Source organism: Alligator mississippiensis, chromosome 6, assembly GCF_030867095.1.
Source record: "Alligator mississippiensis isolate rAllMis1 chromosome 6, rAllMis1, whole genome shotgun sequence".
Taxonomy (NCBI): Eukaryota; Metazoa; Chordata; order Crocodylia; family Alligatoridae; genus Alligator; species Alligator mississippiensis.
The window spans coordinates 48,974,630-48,999,399 of record NC_081829.1 but is presented as its reverse complement, the minus strand read 5'-3'; the positions used below and the strand labels follow the sequence as shown (position 1 = coordinate 48,999,399).

General features: G+C 44.8%; 1 protein-coding gene across 4 annotated transcripts in view; it reads left to right on the top strand.

The window, feature by feature from the left end:
- Positions 1–375: 375 nt before the first annotated feature.
- Positions 376–24,770, top strand: part of LOC132251164 (uncharacterized) — a 39,044-nt gene continuing 14,649 nt past the window's right edge. The window contains exons 1-3 of one of the 4 annotated variants that reach the window (XM_059729864.1): positions 376–515; positions 1,811–1,941; positions 11,741–16,869. In XM_059729864.1, the coding sequence (XP_059585847.1) occupies positions 14,230–15,864 (1,635 nt within the window). In that variant the 5' untranslated portion in view covers positions 376–515; positions 1,811–1,941; positions 11,741–14,229 and the 3' untranslated portion in view covers positions 15,865–16,869. Of the gene's footprint in view, positions 516–1,391; positions 1,700–1,810; positions 1,942–11,740; positions 16,870–24,770 lie in introns of those variants that run through there. The other 3 variants (XM_059729866.1, XM_059729863.1, XM_059729865.1) reach the window with 3 other exon arrangements.

Here is a 24,770-nt window from a genome sequence, read left to right as displayed (position 1 = left end):
TTATAGTCTAGAGAATATGTGGTTACAGAATGAAATTACAGTCCACTTTTTTCTTTTGACTTTATAAGGTAGTAAATACATAATGCATTTAATTAGATCAACCTACTTCAGTCATCTTTACATAGTGTGCCCATAGGTGGCCAGAAGGCATTTAAAGATTGCTTTTAACATGAGATGTGATTGATATGTGTATTAGGCTGTGCATTGTTCTGGTAAACAGCTAGTGTAGTTGAAGTGCGCTTGTTTTAGAGAACTTGGGTTGCAGTATTTTGACAAGATCATATTTAAGATTGACTCTGAGTCAGTTTCCTGTATAAGCAATGCAGCAGCATTTATGCAGGAAACCTCAATAGAAAGCCTCCGGGCATTCCTCTATTGTATATTAACCTTTTTCCTCTTAATGCACAACGTTTTACAGCAGCTGAGCAACTTCTGTTTTGTTTGACGCTGTGGTCTTAAAGTGTCTAGAAGATACTTTTAGCTAATTGGAAACACTGTATCACTGTCTGGGAAAGGTAGGCGCTCCAGTGTACTGCATACTGCGTAATCCTTGTAGGGGGGAAAAATCTGTGATTAGGGTTTTCTGATGTTAACAATTGCAGTGGATAGTTGTGAAGAGCTGCAGTTCTGTAATTAGATTCACGCTGCATAAAGCCAGAACTCGGCCATAAAGACAGATCCCCTCCCCAGAAAAAACCCTACCTCAAATAAAAGCTGGCGTTCAGGGTTTGTTGTTTTTTATAATGGGCATTTAACAAAAATATATCCCGTTGTAAATCCTTTCCTGCTTTACCTTTTCCTAATGCGATGCCTATTCCGCACCTGTAAATTATCTCCTCTGCAAATATCCATACAAAGAAAGTTTCAATTAAGATAAATAGATTGTATTGAAACTGTTCTTTGAAGTAATGTAGTTAATAGCCTGTTTGATTTCTGCTTGTGAAAGAGTAATAACGTGTATTCAAGGCTCCATCAATCACAGAGCAGATGTAAGGCTTCAGACACTGACACCCAGGGGAAAGCACCAAACTCCTGCAGTGCAGGAGCTCTCTCCTAATGTAAAGTAAATACTCATAAACAGATTGAATGGTGTAGAAAGACAATCCATCCAGGACAGCACGAAAGCAACTGTTCTGTGTATCTACCAGAGCCTGTAGAAGGGCCTTACTGAGTAGAAAAGGGAAATTAAGAGGGGGTTTTTTGTTTAGTGTTTATATTCCCAACCATTTCTAGTGTGTTTCCTATTCAGAGATACAGTAAACTGCACCCACACGCCTCTCTATTATTGCTTTTCTTGCAAAAAAGAAGCCTGGATCGCCTTGTTATCTGTTTTCTTGAAGAATAAGGGGTGTGTGTACTTGGGGGGGTGGGGCAGGTTAGTCAATGTCTCTGAACCTTTTCATAAAGTAACTGGAGGATTAGGTTACTTACAAAACCAGGAGTGAAATAATTAGGGAAGCTTCAGCTGTAATAAACGCTGTCATAAAAAGTCTAGTGGGCAGGGATTGGAGCGTCACTGGAAAGTGCAAATGTCCCGCCTTCCCTTCCCCCACCTATTTTTTTCCAAGACAACTGAAGCATTTTTGACCTTGACTTCAATAATACTTCATGTTTTAGTACTTCAGTCAGCAGTTTATCTACTAATTGCTACACACTACCGCATGTGGCTTGAATCTGCAATTGCAGCTCTCTTTTAATGGTGAGTGAATTGCTTGATAAAGACTGGGAATTCAAGCAGGTTCTGTTGTCTCCCGCTCCCCCCTCCCGTTTTCCCCTCTCCTCCTCCACCCCCTATTTTCCCCCCTGCTAGGAACCTCTTATTTTTCCGGCGATACCAGAGATCAGAGCAAGGAAGCAAATTGTCCAGTAATCTCCATCAAAATGTCAGACACGTCAGTGTGCGCAATCGGGGGAAGAAAAAGAAGAAGAAAAAAGAAACGCGTAAGAGATTGGGGGGGGGGGGGGGATGCCTTGCAGAATTAATGCAGTGATCATAATCACCCTGCTCTAGCTCCTATAGGACTGGGCAGGGCTGTGTCTGCACAGAGGATCCAGCCATTGTTGTGACCCGGAAAATCTGTGGCTGAGCGACCCCCCTCTAATGATTCTCGAGATGAGCCCCCGCCCCAAGCCAACGCAGCCCCCAACAAGGTCAGCAGGTACTCTTAGTCCTGGGCAGCATCTACAGGCAAGGATTCTTTTGCCAGCGTGCCCCTCCTCCCAGCAAATCCATCGCAGCCATGGAAGAGGGGGGAAAAACAATCAAACCTCTGTCCTTACTCCTGCCGTCATACCCATCATTAATATGTACATCATGATATACCATAGCCCAGGCTGCTGCTAACGTGAGGCAGCAACAAGTCTATTGCTTCAGGGTAGGAATCAGCCGGGTGACTCGGGTCAATGCTTTCCCTGCGACCTCTAGTGCTCGGAGCTTGTGTAGCACCTTGGTTTTGCTTTTGGTCCCTTGCCTGGTTTTGCTCCTACTTTATTATAGGGTTTGTTTATTGTGGCGACCCTAGCTGTAAATGAGGCACTCTCGCTGCAGACTATTATTTTAAGGTGCTTATCACTTTCCGAGCTGCCATGTTTTAAAAAATGCTGAGCAGCATAAGGAGGAGTCTGTTAAAAATGATGTTTTTCAATAATTCACAATTTTATTTATTTATTTATTTATTTATTTATTTATTTTCATCGCAAGTTTTTTAGGGGGCAGGAGCCTGTGTGTTTCTGCAGCACCGTGATCTGACATGAGTCAGGGCCTTGATCCAACATGAGTCTTGTGGTTGCCACTGTCCTACAAATGATCGACAATGGGACTTTTTTTATACTGCAAGCTGTTGAGGGCAAGAATATCTTTATCTTTGGGAGAGAGCCCAGCATGTTTATTAATAGTAAACTTCTCTGTATCTCTGTTTGATACAGACTGGGAATTCAATTAACTAAACATGGAGGAAGTCTCTTTCTTCCTGAATTATGGAGAGTGGAATTTTTTTTTAAGTGGACCAGGACTTTTTTCAAAGCTGAGAAACAATCTTTTAAAGAGGAAAATTATCTTGAAAAGTGCTTATGATGCTTGTCCGTTGAAGCCCACGAGGCAAAATTTGCAAACCCTGACTTTGCAAACAATTATATATGGGCTTAACTTTACAGTCCTTATTCCATTCATAAAGTTAAGCATGGGCATATGTGCTTGCAGGACTGGATCCTTTGTGAGGACAAATGCTTGATGCTTTTAATTACATTTGGTATAGAAATAAGCATTTCATGTTTAAAATCATATGTTGGGCATATGTAGTACATGGTTTTGATAAAATTTAATGTAATGTTTGTGCCAACAACTGGAACTATGAATATTAATCTTCCATCACAGAGTACTGAAGAAATCGATGTGGGTGGTTTTAGTAGGTGGCTCTCATCTGTCCAAAGATAGCCTACATTAACAGCTTAGCATGGCACTGAAGGGTTTTGTTGTATTGGGGGTCTCACTTGACTTTGAAAGAAACTTGAAGACATAGCTGCAGCTGATCAATTACTGTCTATTATTTTTGTTAACTTGCAATAATAAATACTTTTTGTTGATCAATCAAAGAAAAAAAGAAATAGGAAAACAGGATTATAAACCTAGGTGTTCAGCCCCAAGTATAAAATTGTGTGAAAAGTAAGTGCAGCCTTTGGGTTCCAGATATGATTGCCAATATGATTACTACTGTATTTACTCAATTCCAAGATGAGCTTTTTTTCACCTGTTCCACATGGAGAAAACAAATCTTAGAATTGGGTATCAAGTGAAAATACAGTCAGATGAAGCCTAAGAAATCCACCTGGTGAGGCATGGGGTGGCATAGGACCTTGAGAGATGAGGGACACAACACAGGTGTGTGGGGCGGCATGGCACATTGTGAGGAGCATGGATCCTGGCTTTCTCTGATTTAAAAAAGTAACCCAAAATCCACATTTTTCCATGATTAAAATGAAACAATAATATATATTTTTTTTTCTGTCTGAAAATTGAGGATTTTTTTTATAAGAGAAAAATCCCTGGTGAGGAGGCACATGACAGTTGTGTTGGGTGAAGGTATTGGGGGAGGGTATTATGTCCACCTGAATTCCTCTGCAGTTTCAGCAAGATACAGTATTATTTATACCTTGCCCAAACACCTTTGTAATGTTGATGTGAATTGTCTCAGCTGATGATGAAGTAGAAAAGTCTGGCTTCCAAGAATAGGTTAGGGAGAAGAATGACACAGACGCAAGGGGTGTCTTTACACATGCTCCGAGGTGGGTGGGAGGCACTTTGATTAGAGTGGCTCTAGGGACCTGATCTAATTAAAGTGCCCACAGTGTCTCGTGAATTCAGTGTCCCATGCTTCAAAATGGTGGTGGGGGTGCTTTAACTAAAGTTCATTCAATAAGCATTAGTTAGCCATTGCCACCATTTTAAGCATTAGGACACAGAATACACAAGATGATGAGGCTGCTGAAGGGTGCTAATTAATTGTTTTTTTTTCTGACACATGCTAATTAGGCATTATGCACTGGGTGTAGGTGCCCAAGATGCTGTGTTGTCATCCACTTCATTTACAGTAGGTACACTTGTAAGCCAAACTATTCAATAAAAGTAAAATGCAGCATATAGCTCTTCAATATAATATCCCAGTACTTCCATAAGAAACTTTATGTTCAAATATTTATCCATATTATTTATCCCACCAGTACTGCAACTGATTCATGACTCTGTTCTAACTCACCACCAAATTCAATCCTTTATGACTGCCACTCAAGACCACCACCTTTCAGCCATCTGACCCAGGCATCAGTAAGTGTCTCACTCAGGCTGGGGGTCAAAATGTTTGGGTCTGCAATGAGCAGATTTATCTACAGAGGTGCAAAACAAAAGGAAGGTCTTCAGTTTAATGATCAGACCCTTTAAACACAAGACTTAATTGGAAATAAGCCTTTCCAAAGAGGGGAATCTTTCCTTTGCTCCATTAGAGAGACTAGACCTGGATCCATTGTGATTTCTTTGATAGATAGGATTTCCTCTGGTATCTGAAGGCCAACTGCCAAAAATGCTTCTTCCCCAGACCTGATAAAATTCAGGGAAGGAAAGACAATCTATGGCTATGGCACTTGGCAGGGACTTGTAGGAGACCTGAATTCCATTCTCATATACTTCCAGAATGGCTTTGAGCAAGTCATTCATTTTCTCCATGCCTCTGTTCCCACCTGTAAAATGGGGTTATTTGGCAACTTCAGCATGAAGTTGTGAGGATGTATTCATTAATGAGTATGATGAACTTAGATACTGTAGTAATAGAGGCAAAATAAGTACCTAGATAGCAAAAGTGCTCATTAACTTTGCAAACTTTTCCAAACTTTTTGTTTAGAACTATGAACCATGTCACCGATTCCTGCCTTTAACTCATCTAGCTTGGACAGCTGTAAAGTACTCTACATGGGTCTTCACCTTGAAAATGCTTGGAAGTAGTTCAAATCTAACTGCTTACTTGTTAAGTGGCGTTTCTCCCAAGAAGCACTCTGGCCTTACGCCATAATATATTTTAGCTTCCGATTCATTTTTGGGAGAAATTCAGGGTGTCGGCTTTAACCTGTCACCTCCATATCGTTTGGTTTCACTTACCTCTGACTCCCTTCTCCTCGTATAACACCTTCAGTGCTCAAGCTAACAGGCTTTTGGTTCTCTCAGAAATCGGTAGGCCATTTTCAGCAAGAAGTTCTTGAATATTGTTTAACTCTTCGCTTGGTCTGATATAGTGACACTGGAAATTTTATCAGTTCTCTCAGGCTTCGAAGGTCTGCAGAAGATCTGAATGGATCATGACAAATAGTAGAAAAGCTTAGATGAGGTGATTTAAGAGGGCCTTTAGTTTTGATCATTTGGATGGACACATCTCAAATTATCAAAATATGTAAGTAGTATACTTTCATCCCCCTCACATGTAAGTAGGAGTTTAATACAGCTGGACAATGTAGCAGAACAGAAGCCTCTCTTGTTTGAACAGTACACAGGTGATACTCTTTCCATTAGAACCCAGTACTTGTTGCTAGTGAATATAACCACCTCAAAAGGTGAGGACCTTTTTCAAAGGAGGAGAATATGGAGATAATATGTCAGACATGTTTTTAGTATCCTTGACAAATATAAGTTAATTTTGCCCACAGAGAACTTCTATCCTGAGTTATTGCATTTACGCTGCAGTTCACCTTAGGTCTCAGTGACCTTGGCAGATTTACTGAGGTTATATTCTCATATTGATAAAATATCCATGAACAATTGTTACAGCATTGCAGGCACAAACAGGTTTCTATTTGGTTATTTGCCCATATTATTTAAAGCAGCCTGAGTTCCTTTTCCCCCATCCCCATATTTCTTTAATGAACAAAGTAATTTGTAAGCACTGGAACAAAACCCCAACTCTCTATTCATGGCTGAGTTCCTCTGTCACTTTTGGATTAACTGAGTATACAAATGCAGGACAGCATAGAATCTTGTTCTACATTCCTGGTTTGTTTATTAAGTTTCCCTCAAGCAATGCTGGGGATCATCTGCATTGCTTTTTTTCTGCCCCCATCCTGCTCCCAGGGAACTGGTGGCAAAACTCTCACTGAATTCAACAGGCACTAAATGAGGCCCTAGGTGGGTTTGTTTAGGTGGGGGAACCTCATTTGGCCAATGGAAATTCAGTGTTTGCCCTTGTTTCAAGTCTCCAGGGTGTACGTTAGCTTCAGCAGCACTGAGGTATAGAAAGTGGTATCATGAGGAAGTCAAGCTTGGATAAATTGTATTGACACAGTTCTCACACACAGGCCAAGTGTCATTAATCATTGGTGTGCTCCTTACTTAAGAATACAGTGCCTTATAAATTGGTCGCTAGGTATAATTTAGCTCTTGCAAAGAAAAGGTTGTACTCGAGACCTAAAATCCTACATCTTAAAATTTTGGGGAAGTTCAGATTTCAAAAGCTCAGTGGATACCAAGTATCCAAACACTGGACCAATGCTGGCTTTAACAGAAGCTGAGAGTTCATTAACAGGAGTTGAGTGTTCAGCATTGTGGCAGCGACGTGCCACCACGGGCTTGAGAGGAGGCAAGGGAATACTGCGGGGAGCACAAAGCCTGGAAACAGACCCCCCGAGAAGGGAACTTACCTCCGGCAGATTCGGCGGTGCAGGAACCAGGACCGCGGCAGCAGCCACAGCCATAGCTGCGGCCACACGAGCCAGCTTTACGCTGGCTATTTAAGCAGCTGTTCCCCACGTGGAAGGCAGCCGGCCCAATTGCGGCAGCCGGCATGGCCACTGTGGGAACGTTTAAAAGCCCTGACAGGACCCATGGGGAGGGGGAGCCAGAGGGAGAGAGAGTTGGCTGGCAGCACGTCTGGCGTGCTGAGGCTTCCGCTGGGAAGAGGCATGCTGTAGCCCATGCAGTACCGGCAAGCGAGGCAGGGGCAACCTTTGAGCCCCTGACCGAGGCAGAGCAGGGGAAGCACAGCAGCTCCCTGCTGGAGGCAGGCCAGGAGAGACCAGTGCTTCCCCTAGAAGAAGTAGAGCAGGGGAGGGGTTCGGAGTTCTCTGGAAACCGCTGGGGAAGGGGAGGTGGCTCCGCATCCCGCTCCTCCCCAGGAGAATATTATTTCTGAAGAGGATAGGGAGAAAAGCAACTAAAGGAAAGTAGGGAAATCCAAGGAATAGAGAGAGAAGGGACACGAGGCGGCTAAGTTGTTCAGCTGCGTGCTCTTCCCTCCGCCTGAGGCCTACTACGGGGCAAGCCTGCAAAGACCGAGGCTAGCATCCGACCAGCACGTGACCGGTTGGCGAGTGGATGGGGTGTAGGGGAGGCGAAGCCCCGTGGAACATCGCGCCTAACAACTGTGAGTACAGCCGTGTCGGGGAGCCCCTCTGGGAAGATCTCCACTGAAACCCTCTCGTAAGAATTTAACACCAAAGTCATGGCAGGCGAGTCAAGGGGAGGGGATACCTTGCCAGCAAGTGGTACCACCAATAAGGCAACCGACATCACAGCGATGCACTGGCTGGGAACTTTTCGGCACCAACAGGACGGGTCACGTCTGGGTCAGAATCTCTAAGATGCAACCGTCGGTGATAGCTCATGCCGAGTTGCTTACTCAGGCCATTCAAGCTATTGGGCAAGTGCTGGAGCTGTAACAATTGCAGGGAGCCCACCAGCAAGAATGGATGCAGCGTAATGCTGCTTTTTTCAAGATGCCCCGCATGACAAGGGATGATGACCCTGAAGCTTATATAGAGGCCTTTGAGAGGACTGCTATCCAGATGGAGCTGGATCGTAGTCAGTGGGGCCACCAGCTAGATGCATTGGTGATTGATCAGGCCCAAGCCGCCTACCGGACCCTGTCACGAGAGGAGACCCGGGACTATGAGGCCATCAAAGCGGCAATACTCTATCGGCTGGAGATCTCCCCAGAAAGTTACAGGCAGACATTTCAGGCCCAAAAGCCAAGAGAAGCTAAGCGACCCCAGGGCTTATTACAATCCTTATGGGACTCGCTTCGTAAGTGGTTACCAGTGGGCAAGTTTGACCGCGAGGGGGTGTTGGACCAAATCTTGCTAGAGCAGTTCCTCTGGGACTTAGAAGAAGACACCCAGAGGTGGGTGCAGAGGCACCAACCGCAGACCAGTGAGGAAGCCCTACGCTTGGCAGAGGCTTTCGCTAACTCCAAAAAGGAAAGAGGAAGTGGACGAGGCTTACAGGTCTCGAAGGAGAGCCTACCAAATGAAGGGGAGCAGTGGTCAGGTCTGAGAACAGGGCCCCCGAAAGGGTGGTATGTTATCGTTGTGGGCGGACGGGGCACATCTCCCGAGACTGCGGGATGGGCCTAAGTGAGTTGAGCCACTGGCCAGCAGGATATCTTCTGCCCCGGGAGAAGGGCAAAGAAATGGTAAAGGGAGAACCCATGGACTGCAGCTTTGGGTTCACTACTCAAGAAGGAGGGTGGAACTGCCCTGTAGTCACTGCTTGGATAGGGGGCAAGGCCATTCGGGCGACTCTGGATACAGGGTGTTCCCAATCTTTACTCCAGGCTGATCTCGCCCCACCGACAAGGAGGGAGGATGCTGGCTTCATCACAATGTCCTGTATGCTAGGTGGGGAGATGAGGTTCCAGAGCTGTTATTTGCTGATTAAGGTGATGGAATTCTGTGGCGAGTTGCGGGTAGGACTGGCCCCATCCTTAGCGTGTGAGATGATCCTGGGGAGAGAATGGGGGCCATTCTTCACTGTGCTTGAAAGGGTGCAGGCTACAGAGGAAGAGAGAAAGCGGCTCAGAAGGGGAGAAGGCTGGGCTGGTGAAAGCCCCGCACCTTCCAGCGGGGGATCATCAGGCAGCATTAATTTGGAGTCGCTAGTGAGTGCAGCCCAGTTCCGCCAGGCCCAACAGGAGGACCTGGAACTCCAGCAGCTGAGGGCCAAAAACCCTGAAGAGGGAATGTCAAGGAGGCACGACGGGTTTGAGGTAATTGGGGGTATCGGGTGCAACGGAGCAAGGGGGGCACCTTGAAAGGGAGGCAGTTGGTAGTCCCGGCCTCGTTCCAGCATGCCATATGGAGATTGGCTCATGACTCCACAATGGGAGGTCATTTGGGATGCTTTAAGACCAGGGCTAGGCTGATCCAAGAATTTTTTTGGCCCCTTCTGCACAAGGATGTGGAAAGGTGGAAGGCCGCCTGCCCACAGTGCCAAAGGGCTCAAGAGTGGACCTTGCACCCCATGCCAATAATAGAAACCCCATTTTCCAGAGTCACACTGGACATAGTAGGCCCTCTCCTGAAGCCACATAATGGCTATCAATACATTTTGGTTTTGGTGGACTATGTCACTTGGTTCCCGGAAGTGGTTCTGCTGAGGTCAATTACAGCAACAAGAGTGGCAAAAGAACTGCTCAGGTGGATAGCACGGGTGGGCTTACCCCAAGAAATACTTACAGACCAGGGGCAAATTTTATGTCTGGAGTGATGAAGGCCCTTTGTAAAACCCTCAGCATCACCATCAGTTGAAGACCTCAGTTTACCATCCCCAAATGAACGGTCTGGTGGAGAGACTGAATAGCACAATCAAGTGATTGCCCAGGCGCTGCTCACAAGAAGATCCCTGGCGGTGGGATTCCATCCTCAGGCCCTTGTTGTTTGCCCTGCGGGATGCCCCCCAAGAGTCAACACAATACTCCCTGTTCCAGTTAGTGTATGGCCACAGTCCCAGGGGGTTGTTACAGGTCGTCAGGGAGGAATGGGAACGGCCGATGGGACTAGGAGTATCCGCGGAAAGATACCGCCATGATTGCAGGATTGGATCCAGAAGGTCAAACGGATCGCAGGCCAGAATGTGAGGAACACCCAGGAGTGACAGGAAACCCATTATAATAAAAGGGCAAGAGTCCGACCCTTCCAGCCCAGGGACAGTGTTCTGGTGTCGATTCCTACCGCCTCAAGCAAGCAACTCGCGATGTGGCAGGGTCCATTTACAGTAGTACGCCAAGTGGGGCCGGTTGATTATGAATTACTCAAACCGGACCATCGCCGGGGACACCAAATCTACCACATGAACTTACTGAAGGAGTGGAAAACCCCACAGGGGTGGATGGCACAAGAAGATAAGAAAGAGGAGGAGCTAGGACCTCTGTATCCTGGATTGAGCAGACCCGCAGGGGAAGAGGCCGTGCAAGTAAGTAAAGAACTGGACAGTCAACAATGACGGGAGCTGTTAGCCTTAATACAGAAGTTCCGAGCGGTGTTCCAAGAAACCCCGGGGCAGGTGACAGGGATTCAACATGAGATCAGAACGCCTCCAGACACACTGGTCAGGGAAAGGTGGCGGCCGATACCCCAGCGGTGGCAGCAGAAAATACAGCAGGAGATAGCAAAAATGCAGGGGATTATTTGACCCTCACGAAGCCTATGGCATAGCCCCATTGTGCCAGTAGCTAAACCTAATGGGTCACTTTGCCTATGCATAGATTTTAGGAAACTGAATGCCCTGACAACCTTTGACACTTTCTCGATGCCGTAAGTTACCCACCTCATTTAAAGGATCAGTGAAGCGCAATATATATCAACTCTCAACCTTGCCAAAGGGTATTGGCAAATCCCCTTGCGCCCGTTGGATTGTGCCAAGACTGCATTTGGAACCCCTTGGGGCTTATTTGAGTTCGTACGGATGCCCTTTGGTCTCAAGGGTGCAGCTGCCACCTTCCAGAGGCTAATGGATACATTGCTGGCACCACATGCAATGGCCTATATAGATGATATCATCATATTTACCCCCAATTGGGAGCAACACCTCGAAGTCCTGAGGGCTATCCTGGAAGAGCTCCAAATAGCGGGACTAACAGCCAACCCCAGGAAATGCAAACTAGCGGAAAGAGAGATGGCTTACCTAGGGTTTCGGGTAGGTCAAGAAATGATACAACCCCTCACCGCTAAGATTATAGCCATAAAGCAATTCCAGGCACCACAAACGCGCAGACAGCAACGTTTCTTCTTGGGGCTCATTAATTATTATCGCCGGTTTATACCATATTTTGCAAGCCTTTCCGCACCACTCATGGATGTGTTGGCCGGAGCCTCCGCGGCAGCCCTGAAGTGGACCCCAGAGATGAGAAGAAGCTTCTGAAACTTGAAGGAGGCGATATGCCATGACATTATGATGCATGCCCCTAATTTTAATGCTCCTTTTATTTTACAGATGGACACATCAGGACACGTTCTGGGGCAGTATTACTGCAGAAAGGAGAAGATGAAGAACGCCCGATTGCCTTTGCCAGCCAGAAGCTCAGCCACACTGAGACCAGGTATGCCATGGTTGAAAGGGAATGCCTTGCAATACGCTGGGCCATAGAGTACTTCAAATATTACCTAATGGAAGAGAGTTCATAGTGGTGACGGATCACGCCCCATTACAATAGTTAACAAAAAAACAAAGTGCAAACGCCAGAATCACTCGCTGGGCCTTGGCATTATAACCTTTCAAATTTACAGTGATACATCGCCCGGGCAAGGATAATTTTGTGGCTGATTTTCTAACCAAATAGGGGAGTCCAGACCAGCCTGAAGAAGAGCTGTGTCACATCCATGATGAGGAACACTAAACTGTACAAAACACCACGCACAGAGTCCAGCGCCACAAGGCGACTTAAGGGGGGAGGTCTGTGGTGGCAATGTGCCACCATGGGCTCAAGAGGAGGTGAGGGGAAAACTGCAAGGAACACAAAGCCCAGAAACAGACCCCCCAAGGGGGGAACTTGCCTCCGGCAGATTTGGCGGTGCAGGAACCGGGACTGTGGCGGCAGCCGCGGCCACACAAGCCAGCTTTATGCCAGCTGTTTAAGCGGCTGTTCCCCATGCAGAAGGCAGCCGGCCCAATTGCGGCAGCTGGCATGGCCGCTGTGGGAATGTTTAAAAGCCCCGACAGGACCCGCGGAGAGGGGGAGCCAGAGGGAGAGAGAGTTGGCTGGCAGCATGTCCGGCGTGCTGAGGCTTCTGCTGGGAAGAGGCATGCTGTAGCCCTTACAGTACCGGCAAGCGAGGCAGGGGCAACCTTTGAGCCCCTGACCAAAGCAGAGCAGGGGAAGCACAGCAGCTCCCTGCTGGAGGCGGGCCAGGAGAGACCAGTGCTTCCCCTAGAAGAAGTAGAGCAGGGGAGGGGTTCGGAGTCCTCTGGAAACCGCTGGGGAAGGGGAGGTGGCTCTGCATCCCGCTCCTCCCCAGGAGAATATTATTTCTGAAGAGGATAGGGAGAAAAGCAACTAAAGGAAAGTAGGGAAATCCAAGGAATAGAGAGAGAAGGGACACGAGGCGGCTAAGTTGTTCAGCTGTGTGCCCTTCCCTCCACCTGAGGCCTACTGTGGGGCAAGCCCGCAAAGACCGAGGCTAACATCCGACCAGCATGTGACTGGTTGGCAAGTGGACGGGGTGTAGGGGAGGCGGAGCTCTGTGGAACATCGCACCTAACAACTGTGTACAGCTGTGTCGGGGAGCCCCCCTGGGAAGATCTCCACTGAAACCCTCTTGTGAGAATTTAACAGCAAAGTCATGGCAGGAAAGTCGAGGGGAGGGGCTACCTTGCCGGCAAGTGCTACCACCCATAAAGCAACCGACATCACAAGCATCTTTCAACACCCAGGTCCTAAATGCCAGTTTAGGCACCAACATTTTAATGTATTGCATTGTATAGTAAGCTTACTGTGTACAAATAGTCACATTGTACACGAATGTATGCATACACCAATAAAATACTGGAATAAAAATATCAAAATATTTTGCAGTCCTCATTTTTTCATGGATCCCTCTGGCATTCTCTTCTGATTGTTTCAGACTAAAAAGCCATCTATTATACCATCAAAATGTTGAAAGCATTGCCAAAGTGGGAGGCTTTCTTAAAGGGACACCATCAACTTGAAAATTAACATTCCTCTCTGAACTTGCAATACTTTCTATCCAGGCAGATTGTAACCCTTACACATGTTGAATAATATCTTACTCCTCAAGCAGGCTGCCATTACTTTCATTTGTAATTATGAATAGCTCCCAGTTGTCAGAACTGATTAGTTGAGTGCCTCGGTACACTGGAACTTTCTAGCACAAGGCACGGTGAGACGGGAATTCTCGGCACGGTGGAGAGCCCTGGCATGGAAAAGTTCCCGCCACTCATATGCAAATGTGCATACTCTGGCCGGTTTCAAATTATTCCTACGTGGCAGCTGGCAATTGGCTCGCTAGCCGTATAAAGGGTTGGAGTCGTTTCTGCCCAGGTTGGAGAACTCTGTGCTCGTCTCGGAGTGGAACCTGACGGTCTGATCACCCGCGACGACTCCCCGTCAATGACCCCCCCCCCCCCGACGTACCCCTGTGTCCTGCATGCTCGAGTTACCCAGTTTAAAGATATCTTGTCTTATAAGAGCTCCTCGGTTTGATTGGAACAGAAGGTTGAAGTCTGTAACTTTCTTCCTATGCTGTACATCGTGACAGTGTAAGTAAAGTCATCTTTGTTTGAATCAGTATGCGTTTGTGCCTAATTCTACTCCAGTGGTCGCAAGTACCCATCTATGTGCTGGGTTTGTGGCTACAACCCAGCCGACCCCTTCACGGATCCCAAGCTCGGTCACCCACGTGGCGTCACGAACGGGATCCCAATTAACAGGATTGGGATCGGAATCGGGATTTGGAGAAGATGCGATGGAGTTAGAGTTAGTTAGAAGCTGTCCCTGGCGTAGTGGGAGACGCCATGTGTCGAATGCTGTGGAGCTAGGCGCCCACATCGCCTATCACCAGGTGGCCGAAATAGGTGGAAGGTTTGTCAGCGGCTATCTTTCGCTGAAAGGGGAAGAAGAGGACTTGGAGGAATGGGAAGCACATCTGCACCCCAAAGTGTTCCGGTGTGTGATGGGCAGCGAGCGGGTCTTGTTCAGGCCCCGGGAGGAAGGGAGCACCATACCCTTCGCCAGATTCGAGTCGAGCGAAGTGAGCCCGACCCTCAGCCAGGAATTTGCCCGCTGCATGCGACTGGCGTGGGAGGGTGGAGAACCGATGATGACCGACCGGTTCAGTCCCCCACTGGCGTTTGGGTTGAGAGGCTGCGCTGAGACAGGCCCGAGAGACAAGGGGAAAATGTTGAATGTGCTATTCCGTGCCGTAACAGCTTTGCTGTGGGAGAATGCAGATTTGGAGGCCCGACTGCTCGCGGCCGTGCAGGAGGGTAGAGAAGTGGCAGTGGAGAAAAGCCCTGACTCAACGCCACTCCAAGATGGCGCCGAGGAAGGAGCAAGCTGCCCGGAGAAACCGGAAGAGAAGGGTGGAGCTTCGGGAGAATTGGTGGGAATCCACCCAGCAACCCCGCCCACCGAGGTGACGTCGCTCCTGGCAGCCCCGCCTCCTTACTACGGGGAGGGGGCATCGAGTGGAGAGTTACATCCATCCCTCCTACCAGATGCAGCAGCAGCTCTGACAGCAGCTTGTCCAGCAGCAGCAAGCAGCCGAGTGATTGGTGTGCAGGATGCAGTCTGCACAACCTATCATACCCGTACTTGGACTGAACTACAGGAATTGTGCAGAGGATCGAAGATAAAGCCTGATGAGACCTTGGCTATATGGCTAGGACGTCTGGTCGTGGAATTCGGCTCTGACCTGCTAGATTTAGAAGAGGCTAGTTTCCTAACCCGACAAGCCTCGTGGAGTGGAGGACACGCCACTGATGTGGACCTAGTGCCGTGCAATGCTCACTGGCCCATTCCTCTTCCAGCGCTTGTCACGGGTCAGGTCGATTACAAATCCCATGCATGGCACGACAGTCGCCCGTCGAGGGTCAATGCAGAACAGATTCTACTGGCGATAATAGGAAGCTCATATGGTTCCTGGAACTCCCAAGTGCACGCACTGGGACTAACACCGCCCCAGCAGCGAGGACTGTGGCCTCACTGCCACCTGAGAAACCCTGGGACTGTTCCAGTGACTTCCAATAACGTAGAAGCCCGTGTTGAGGTTTATGGAGGAAGGAATGCCACCATCCTTCAAATCCTCCTCAACCCACTAGCTGGTCAACCTGCATGTAATCTTCTACGACAGCTTCCACGGTTACAGGCGCTCATGAAGTCGGACACGGGGACTTCAAGCGACTCGGAGCAAGTATGGCAACCGCCGCAAAGAACGCCAGAGGAAAGGATCATGTTCGGATTCCTTCTGCTACGTTCTAGGCTCTCAAAGCGACAGCTACGGATCCTGGGAGACGAGGGCCAATGGCAACTGGCCTATGAATTAGGTTTCCAGTGTCCGGGGGAGCCAGACGACGAGTCTGGGACGTTCTCATCTCACTGAGCACGGACAAGATCACGCAGCGTCTGCTTGTGGATCGTCATTCGAGACGGTGCATCTGCGGGTGTGTGAGAATTGTCCAGAGCTGAATCGTGTCTGAGCACTTGTATCGTGTGCTTGGGAGAGAGTGGGAAGCCGCGAAGGGTATTTGATTAGCTGTCCCGTTACGTGCGCGACTCCATATAAACAGTGTAATATAAGTTAATTAATTGTTCAAAGAATTCTTTCTTTGCAGTTTTTTTTGTCCGAGGTTCGAGATACATGTCAGAGGCGGACCCAGAGAGAGGAAGAGAAGACGCAGAGGTCTGACGTGTGACTTCGCCATGACACCTATTGAACTCCTCGTGATTGAACTTTTTGTGACCAACGTTCTTATGTGTGTCTGTGTTTGTATTGGTTACTATCTGATTCAATCCATTGAGGATGAACTTTTTGTGTTGTATGTTTTTGTATATAACCGGTTCCCTGAGAGGAGTGACGAGTTAGACGGCGTGCATGTGCTTCAAATTCCAGCTGTACCATCGGCAAGGGGGCATGTCAGAACTGATTAGTTGAGTGCCTCGGTACAGTGGAACTTTCTAGCACAAGGCACGGTGAGACAGGGGAATTCTCGGCATGGTGGAGAGCCCCGGCGTGGAAAAGTTCCCGCCGCTCATATGCAAATGCACATACTCTGATTGGCCGGTTTCAAATTATTCCTATGTGGCGGCTGGCAATTGGCTCGCTAGCCGTATAAAGGGTTGGAGTCATTTCCGCCCAGGTTGGAGAACTCCATGCTCATCTCGGAGTGGAACCTGGCGGTCTGATTACCCGCGATGACTCCCCGTCGACGACCCCCCCACCCCGACGTACCCCTGTGTCCTGCATGCTCTAGTTACCCCGTTTAAAGATATCTCATCTTATAAGAGCTCCTTGGTTTGATTGGAACAGAAGTTTGAAGTCTGTAACTTTCTTCCTATGCTGTACATCGTGACAATGTAAGTAAAGTCATCTTTGTTTGAACCAGTACGCGTTTGTGCCTAATTCTACTCCAGGGGTCGCAAGTACCCATCTACGTGCTGGGTTTGTGGCTACAACCCAGCCGACCCCTTCCTGGATCCCAAGCTCGGTCACCCACACCAGTAAGTGAAAACGTTTGCCTCTAACTCTTCCAGTACGTTTAGTGATAAATTGTGGCCCAGCTAGCATATCCCTATGCTATCGGCACCTGCGTGACTTGTAGCAATATGTGGCAGGAAGCAGGAACTAAACTGGGGGGGGGTGGAGGGGAGGAAGAGGTCGGAAAGGGATAGGACTAGATTCATGGTTGATTGAGATTTTCATTTTTCCCTCCAACATGCTACTGGCTACTACAGTTGGATTGTTGTGCTGGGGGAATCCAGAGCAATATACTCCACCTCTAGAGAAGAAGGGAAACTAGGAGGAAGACCGTGACCTGTACTGATAGTGACAGTGTCTCTTTAACAAACTCTATTTGTTCTCATGTCTGCAGACATCCTGCCTAAGTTTAAAATGTCTTTAGCATTTCAAGTGTGGTATCAATAGCATCTGTCACAGTGCAGAAGAACATTTATTCCCAGTAACAAGAGTATATATATTCATCATTTTTCTGACATAAATTGTGTAGACTTTTTTTCAAATTCTATGCAATTAAAATACAGTTTGTTTACAGCAGGAATTTAAATCCCACATATAATCAAAAGTTGGCTTTTGTCCTACAGGTACTGGCTAAGTTTCTTTTTATGACTATTTTACAACTTTCTCTGGCCGAAACAAATTTGCAAAATGTTGTAATGTTTCTGTGCTTTCCTTTGGACATTCCAGGCTTTTACTTATGCTTCACATAAAGGCTGTTTTCAGTGGAAGGAGAAAAAAGCTACAATGCAATGAGTCAATAAAGTAATGCAAAACTATAAAACAGCAATGATAGCAACTGCAGATCTGTAGATTACAAGAAGGAAATAAGATAGGGAACAGACCGAGTAGTAGCTGGAACCAAATACATAAAAACCAAAATAAGACTGTTTCCAATAAACAGCCAAAGTTGAACAGAAAAGCATTCAGAGTGTTAATTTATTAAATAACTTTATTTTCGTGGCTTACAATTAAAAATATTTGTGGTTAGGAAGGTTAGGAGACAGGAAACAATTTAAACTGAAGTCTTCTAAACCCATTTTTATTTTTGGAATGAAACCCAACCAGGATCCATTCCTAAACCTTCTGTATTTGCATGCATGGGGGTTGGGGAAAACTGTGGTGAAGCTATATTTCATTTATTTATTTTCTATTTAGAGCATTTCTCTCTGAAGGATTTAGGTTACAGAGTAGCTTTGTGGAAAACACTTTGGTTTCACAGTCCTGCTCCTGAGGTGAAACCAGATGCCTTCAAAGAACTTTGGATCAGGCCTTTTTATCTGATTTGAAGTCAATGAAGATCTCCATGCTTAGGGTGGATCAAAAGTCCACATAAGTAAGTGAGGCAGTTCAGATCACAATATTCCTCACCACAAACATTAAGCATCCAAGAGACAGAAGGCCACCCCTGAGGAACTCCAACAGATTGACTGAAAAATAATAAAATTCAATATACAGTATTAATCTAGCTGGGTCCTTTTAATTTACCTTCCAATTTTTGACCCTGTGGGAAGCAGGTTTTCAAACTTGTCTCTGCAACCAAGATATTTGCATATGTACCTAAGAAAATAAATGGAAAAAGAAAAACTGAGATTCACATGACTTTAGAAGCTGAGTCTTGAGGAAAAAACAAACCACTGAGATTCAGGATAAGATAATGAGAAGTTGGCAACAGTGGACTGGTTTCTGTGAAAATGTATAACTTAGCAAAAGGGCTGGGTGTTCAGATCTTGACATGGCCCAAAACAAGGGCTATGTTACCTTTTAAAATAGGTGAACTCCTGGGGGGCGGGCAGGTTCTCAACAGTTCACTAAGCTGTTAACTTAGCTCTATTTAAAAAATTAAGATGGGGCAGTCTCCCCAGTCTCTGCTTGAAGCTGGGTTTCTTACAATAGCACAAGAAGATCAGCCAGCTAAATAAGATCCATGAGGTTTCCACCTGACTAGCTATTAACCAAGGTACACATTTTAGATGTTATTAATTTAGTTTGATGATTTTTGCTCCAGAGGGACCTATTATGGGCAAAAACACAAGTGACATCAGAGCCATAACTCATAAAAATCAAGTCTCTGAATTACTTGCAAGAGGGATATGAAAATACAAGTGGGATTTCAAATGGTATCAAATAACTTTGTTATACCTTGTTAATACCACACAGCTAATAAATAGCTATAGCATCATCTAAATGTCATTAATTTTAATATTACAGATATATTTATACACACACACACACACTTTGTGTAATTATAATAACATTATTTTGTTCACACAGCCTGAAAAAATGTGATTAGACAGCAGTTTTGAAATTGTGATATTCAATCAGGTATGACTTATATAATGGCTCAGAGCACAGAGTGCTAGTTATGTAAAATTATGCCTTATGTGTGGCCTTAGTGTGGATGACTGTGAAAAAGAGACAGAGCTAAGGCCTCCAAGTTCATTTTACCTTGAATTACAAGAACCAAATTGTCATTTCAAAGCTAGAATACCATCACTATCCAATCAGCTATCTGAGACTATCTTTTTTTGCCTATATAACTACAGAAAACATATTCATTTTCCTGCTGAAAATAGTCACTCTTTCACAAAACCCAGAATAAAACCTCTTCAATGGAAACAATAATAAATGCAACCAAACATTTTTATTCATAGCATACAGAAAGGAAGTGCATCTGTTTGGGCTCCAAATGTCATTTCATTTTCTAAATGATGCACAGGAAATATGTACATCGACCATTTTGCATTCATCTTCTATCAAATAATTTACCTCAAACTCTTCTTAATGAAATTCTTCTGCAATAGACACAGTTTAGAGTTGCAAATACTATCCTAAGAATGCTGTGCCATATTTACTTAAGTCAGTGGTCAGAATGAGTGACTATTTGCAGTATGTTAGGTTTAAATCTGTTTAAGTGAACTAATTGACCTCTTTTGACTTAACACATCTTAGCTATAGTGAGATCTCTTTAGAGCAAAAGGAAATTTTGCTTGATATTTATAAATCAGATAGACTCTGTTAGAGTGCCTAGATGTCTGTAAGTAGGGAGGCAGAGTTCTGGAAAGGGAAGCAACTTTGAAAGGAAAATGTGAGGTGCTTTGTTTGTAGAGTCAAGATCCAAGTGTGGATTTTCCTCTTATCTCACTTGACCTCACAGGGAGAGACTGGGAAGAGGTTTTCATGACACTGTTTTGAACCCCTTTAGTGATTGCGTCACTAGCCCTTTCAAATCCGGGCTGTATTTCTCCATGAAATCTCCATCAGGAGTCAGGGCTGCTGACCCTTTGGGTACTGGGCATGATTTACTCCTGTTTTCAAGTCTTCTAGACCCCCTGATTACACCAGGAAACTAATCTATTCCTGGAAAAGTTGTCAGCAATGAGTCCCCACTTGGACTGCATAGTTTTGAATCTAGAGAGGGCAGAGTTGTGTTCAGGCACTGATAAAACTTGGGTGAGATGTGCTTTCTCAATCCATTGTGAAAAGGTATCACAAGAAACTGCTGCTTGCAGTATTTGAGCGTATAACACTTTACATTCCGGCATAAGAACTATCCCAGCCTGTCTGCAACAAGATTTTGAACTCTGCTTCTGCATCACTAAGGCCTGACCCAAAGCACTGCAAAGCAAATGGAGAACCTCCTCTGGATTACATGGAGTTTGGATCAGATCCTAAAACCATGCTGTTTTGCTTGTAGCATTTAAGGCCTACATATCCCAGCAAGCCACTAGATAGGGACAATGCCCCATCTCTCTCTTACTGTGGATAATAGCTGTAAGGCATTCCATGAGTACATATACCAAAACTGATCAGCTGGGATTTATATCTCCATACATTTGTGAGCTGGTCACTGCATTATTTATGCTTTCTTTAAGTAATTGCTATGTCTTTTATTTGGTCTTATATGCATCTAGTATTTGGAGACACTCTCCCAGAGGCTTTACACATCAAATAGTAAAAATAAGTGCTACTCAAGGGAAAAGATCAGCAAGCCTTATGCACTTTCAGTATTGCTTATTCACCAAAGTAATCTCCACTTTGCTCACATGAACATGTATAACAGTTACAAAATTAGGCCCTTAGCTCACAGGCTGTATGTAACAGGGATGTAGCTGCAGGTATTTGAATCCTTGTAAGGTATTCTCTGAACTATGGCAGGTAAAGGATTTTCCTATTTTAGAATGTTTTCCCTTTTTTTCCAAATTAATGGCATGTCTGTACACTTCAAAATGCATTGAATTTCAAACATAGCTTTCTTCTTTACCCCTTTCAACCCATATTGAAACTAGCTATTCCACTGGCAAGAACAGAGCCAGCCATCTTAAAACACCTTCTGTAATACTGCTTGGTTGAATGCAGTTCTACAGGAGGGTTTGACTCGTCTTTTTTACAACAGGTAACCTTGGTTGACCAAAAGACTAATTGTGGCTGGATCTCAGTCTGTCAACCAATGTCAACCTGGTTTTGTTTGTAATAACAGACAAAGCTTAAGTTGTATTTTATAATTTCTTGGCCTTGTGGACTGCTGTGGTGAAGAGATTTTTTTTTTTCTATGCATCAGACAGGACACATGATTGGAATCCAGTATCATTTAAAATATTAAACACATTAATAACCTCATTTGGAATAAATTAAGTAAAAAAATAGGAACACATGAATTCCCCTGCTGACCCTTTTAGATTTCATGGTGCCGGTTCTGATAGAAGACACATGCAAAGTAAAAAATGTACTCCTAATAGGAATCACAATTTTCAACCAGAGATCCCAAGAGATAGCAGAAAGAAGGTAGAGGAAATTTGAGCTTTCACTGCAAGAACAATCTGTGTGCTGTTTTCAAATTGCTTTTGTTTTCTACTCAAACCCATGGCAAAGGGATATTAATATGAATTGTATATATCAAAGCCTATGCTATTTCTGGACAGATAGCATGAAACTGGTTGCAACTGACTGTCTTATTTTCATTCTCATACAAACTTTAGATCAAGTTTCTATCTCTGGCATTTATATGGCTCCCATATCTGTAGGGTCTACCAACATTCAGTCATTAAATGTGCAGACAATCCCTGAGAGAGAGATGTGCTTTTATTCCCATTTTACAAATTAAGAACTGAGATCTAAGGTCACTTAAGAAGTGACCTTTACTATCCTTCTTTAGCACCCTACATAGTGACCTTCCTATAAGTTTTGCTTGAAAGGAGGACTACAGCACCTGGCCAAAGCAAAGGGTTAACAAAAATTAAGTGAAAAATACTATCTGATCTGCCCGGAAGATTATCATAAAATTATCATTTACACTTACAAGGGGCTGGACTTGGAAATCTAATACGTCTTTTTTTTACCTGACTATGACAATCATAATGTTGGCAAGACAACTGACTGATTGTCATTGTCCCTTTCACTAAACCATAATTAGAATTGGGTAGACATGGCTGGCTATTTTAAATAGGTTTCTAAATGCATCACTTACCTAATTAGTATCAGAGATTGCAGAAATCAGTTTTCCTTCTACTGGTTCATGTAAGCATATCAGATTAAACTACTGGAAGTAAAGGAAGTTGTTTTGTAAATCCAGCCCTGTTAAAAATGTTAAGTCATCTAGTCATTACCTGCATGGGATGCACAAAGTTCCAATACAAAAGGAAAAAAATCTGTTTTCCTTTTTCTCACTCATTCTGTTCTTACTGAGGATGACTTTGGGCACTTTTCCAGAATGCAAGAATCTTTGAGGTTTCACTATTATGGAACCAAGACTCTGGGGATGATGGATTTTTTAAATCCTCTTGAGAGACAGATGCTGTGGCTCTTCTTCATTATACCTAGCCTGGTTTATTTTAATTGCTCTGGATATCCTGAAACACTGTCATTGAATAATCCTATGTGCATGCCTTAAAAGAAAGCCCTGGACAGGATATTCAAAAAGCAATGCTGACTAGAAATCCCCTAGCAAAATAAACCTTATTTATTTTGGAAATCCACTGGAAAGGCATCTTTAAATCAGTAACTTTAACATAAGAAAAATGATAGAAAGGGTTTAGGCCATGAATTTCATCGTGACTAGTGATGTTTGAATGCTTCACTTGAGCAGGGCTGGATTAACGCTTTAGTGGGCTGGAGGCAAACAAACTCGTGGGTCCCTACTTTTTTCACGCAATAATTATAATATGTAGAATAATAACTATAATATGTAGAATAAGCACAGCTGGGCCCCTTCTTCACTTAGGGACCTAGGCATGTGCCTAGTTTGCCTATGCATTCATCCAGCCCTGCACCTGAGACATGTCAGAGGCCTGCTTTATTTAAAAGTACTGAGTATTTGCTTGCTCTGAATATTATGCATCCAGAGAGAGTATCCCAGGTTGTACCTCCAAAAGTTGAAAACCTTGGTCTAGCTATACATGAAATGTTATGTTGAAAGTTGGATGGTTCCCAGCACATAGATGTTTTAACCATGAATATCCATAAAGAACCATCTTCTAAATCAACTTCAGTCAAACTGAAGGAGAAAGAAATGCTCCTTGTTTTGTGGCAGAATTGACAATGAACGCCACTGCTCATATGCGTGTGCTGGTCTTCAGGAGTAATTTGTGGGTTACTTTACTAAGCAAATCTAAGTAAAAATCCAGGAGACAGAAGCCTGAAGCTACAAGTGCAGTTCCCAGAGAAAGACAGAGAACTTTTTAAATAGAGTGCTGGGTGTGAAGAGAAGCTTGAAGTTTGTGAGCAAAGAAATTACTTCCTATCATTTGGTCCTACTGTGTTCAAAGAAAAAGGACATTTTATACATTCTGGGAACGTCTGTATGAGATATTTACTGTGGAACTGACTAATTAGCTCCACAGTAAACATCTCAGCATCTATACTTGCGCCCCATTAGGGTACAAGAAACGAATACATTCCTACCCTGCTGCAGTGTTTTTTCCATGTAGACACTGACCTGGCTGGCTGGGGCACAAGGGTACTTCAGTGCAGGGGGTACCTGCCGGCCAGCCCTGTAGTGAAGCACCCTCGTGCCCCAGCCAGCCCCTCTGCAGCACATTGAGCCCAGTTGGAACTTCCCTAGACTGGCAGACTGACCTCTTGGACCCCCTGCCAGCCAGCTGTTGTGACCCAGCTCAATGTGCTGCAGTTCAGGTGTGTGTGTGAACACTGTTCCCAGGAGCTTCCCTGGAGCAATACACTCTACAGTTTATTGTTGTGCATTAATGGCATGTGTAGACGCACCTTCTTTGTACATTAACAGAAAAACAGAAAAACTGATGATCTTTTCTCTTCCTATTAGAATCAACTCTCAAACCTTTGTATAGTCTAGCTCTAGAAAGAGAAAATCTTAGACCTATGTAAATGTACAATTAATATATGATATAACTGCAATATCTTTATCTCACCTACAGCTTTCTTTTCTATTATATTTCTCCAAATTCATTCTTAATATAACTATATTCCCCTAATCTCTGAAGCAAGTGGAATTATGCTAAGAATGAGTTTAGCAAAGTATTTAAAAACTACTCTCTCACCTTTGGAATACTGATGCACTTTCCCATTTCACACAGATAGGAAATTCCTTGTCCTCCCTAAATAACTTTAATTTTGGAGGAATTATTTTTATATAACTCATTTTCAGAATTTCATACCAGGCAACATTTAGCATTTGCAAACGATATGTTTCGGCATAAGGTGGCACAGAAATTACGGAGGATGTTTAGCACAACTTAGGGTCTGAGTCAATGCCCACAGAGGTAAATGGTAAAATTCCCAATATGTTTAATGAGTGAAGG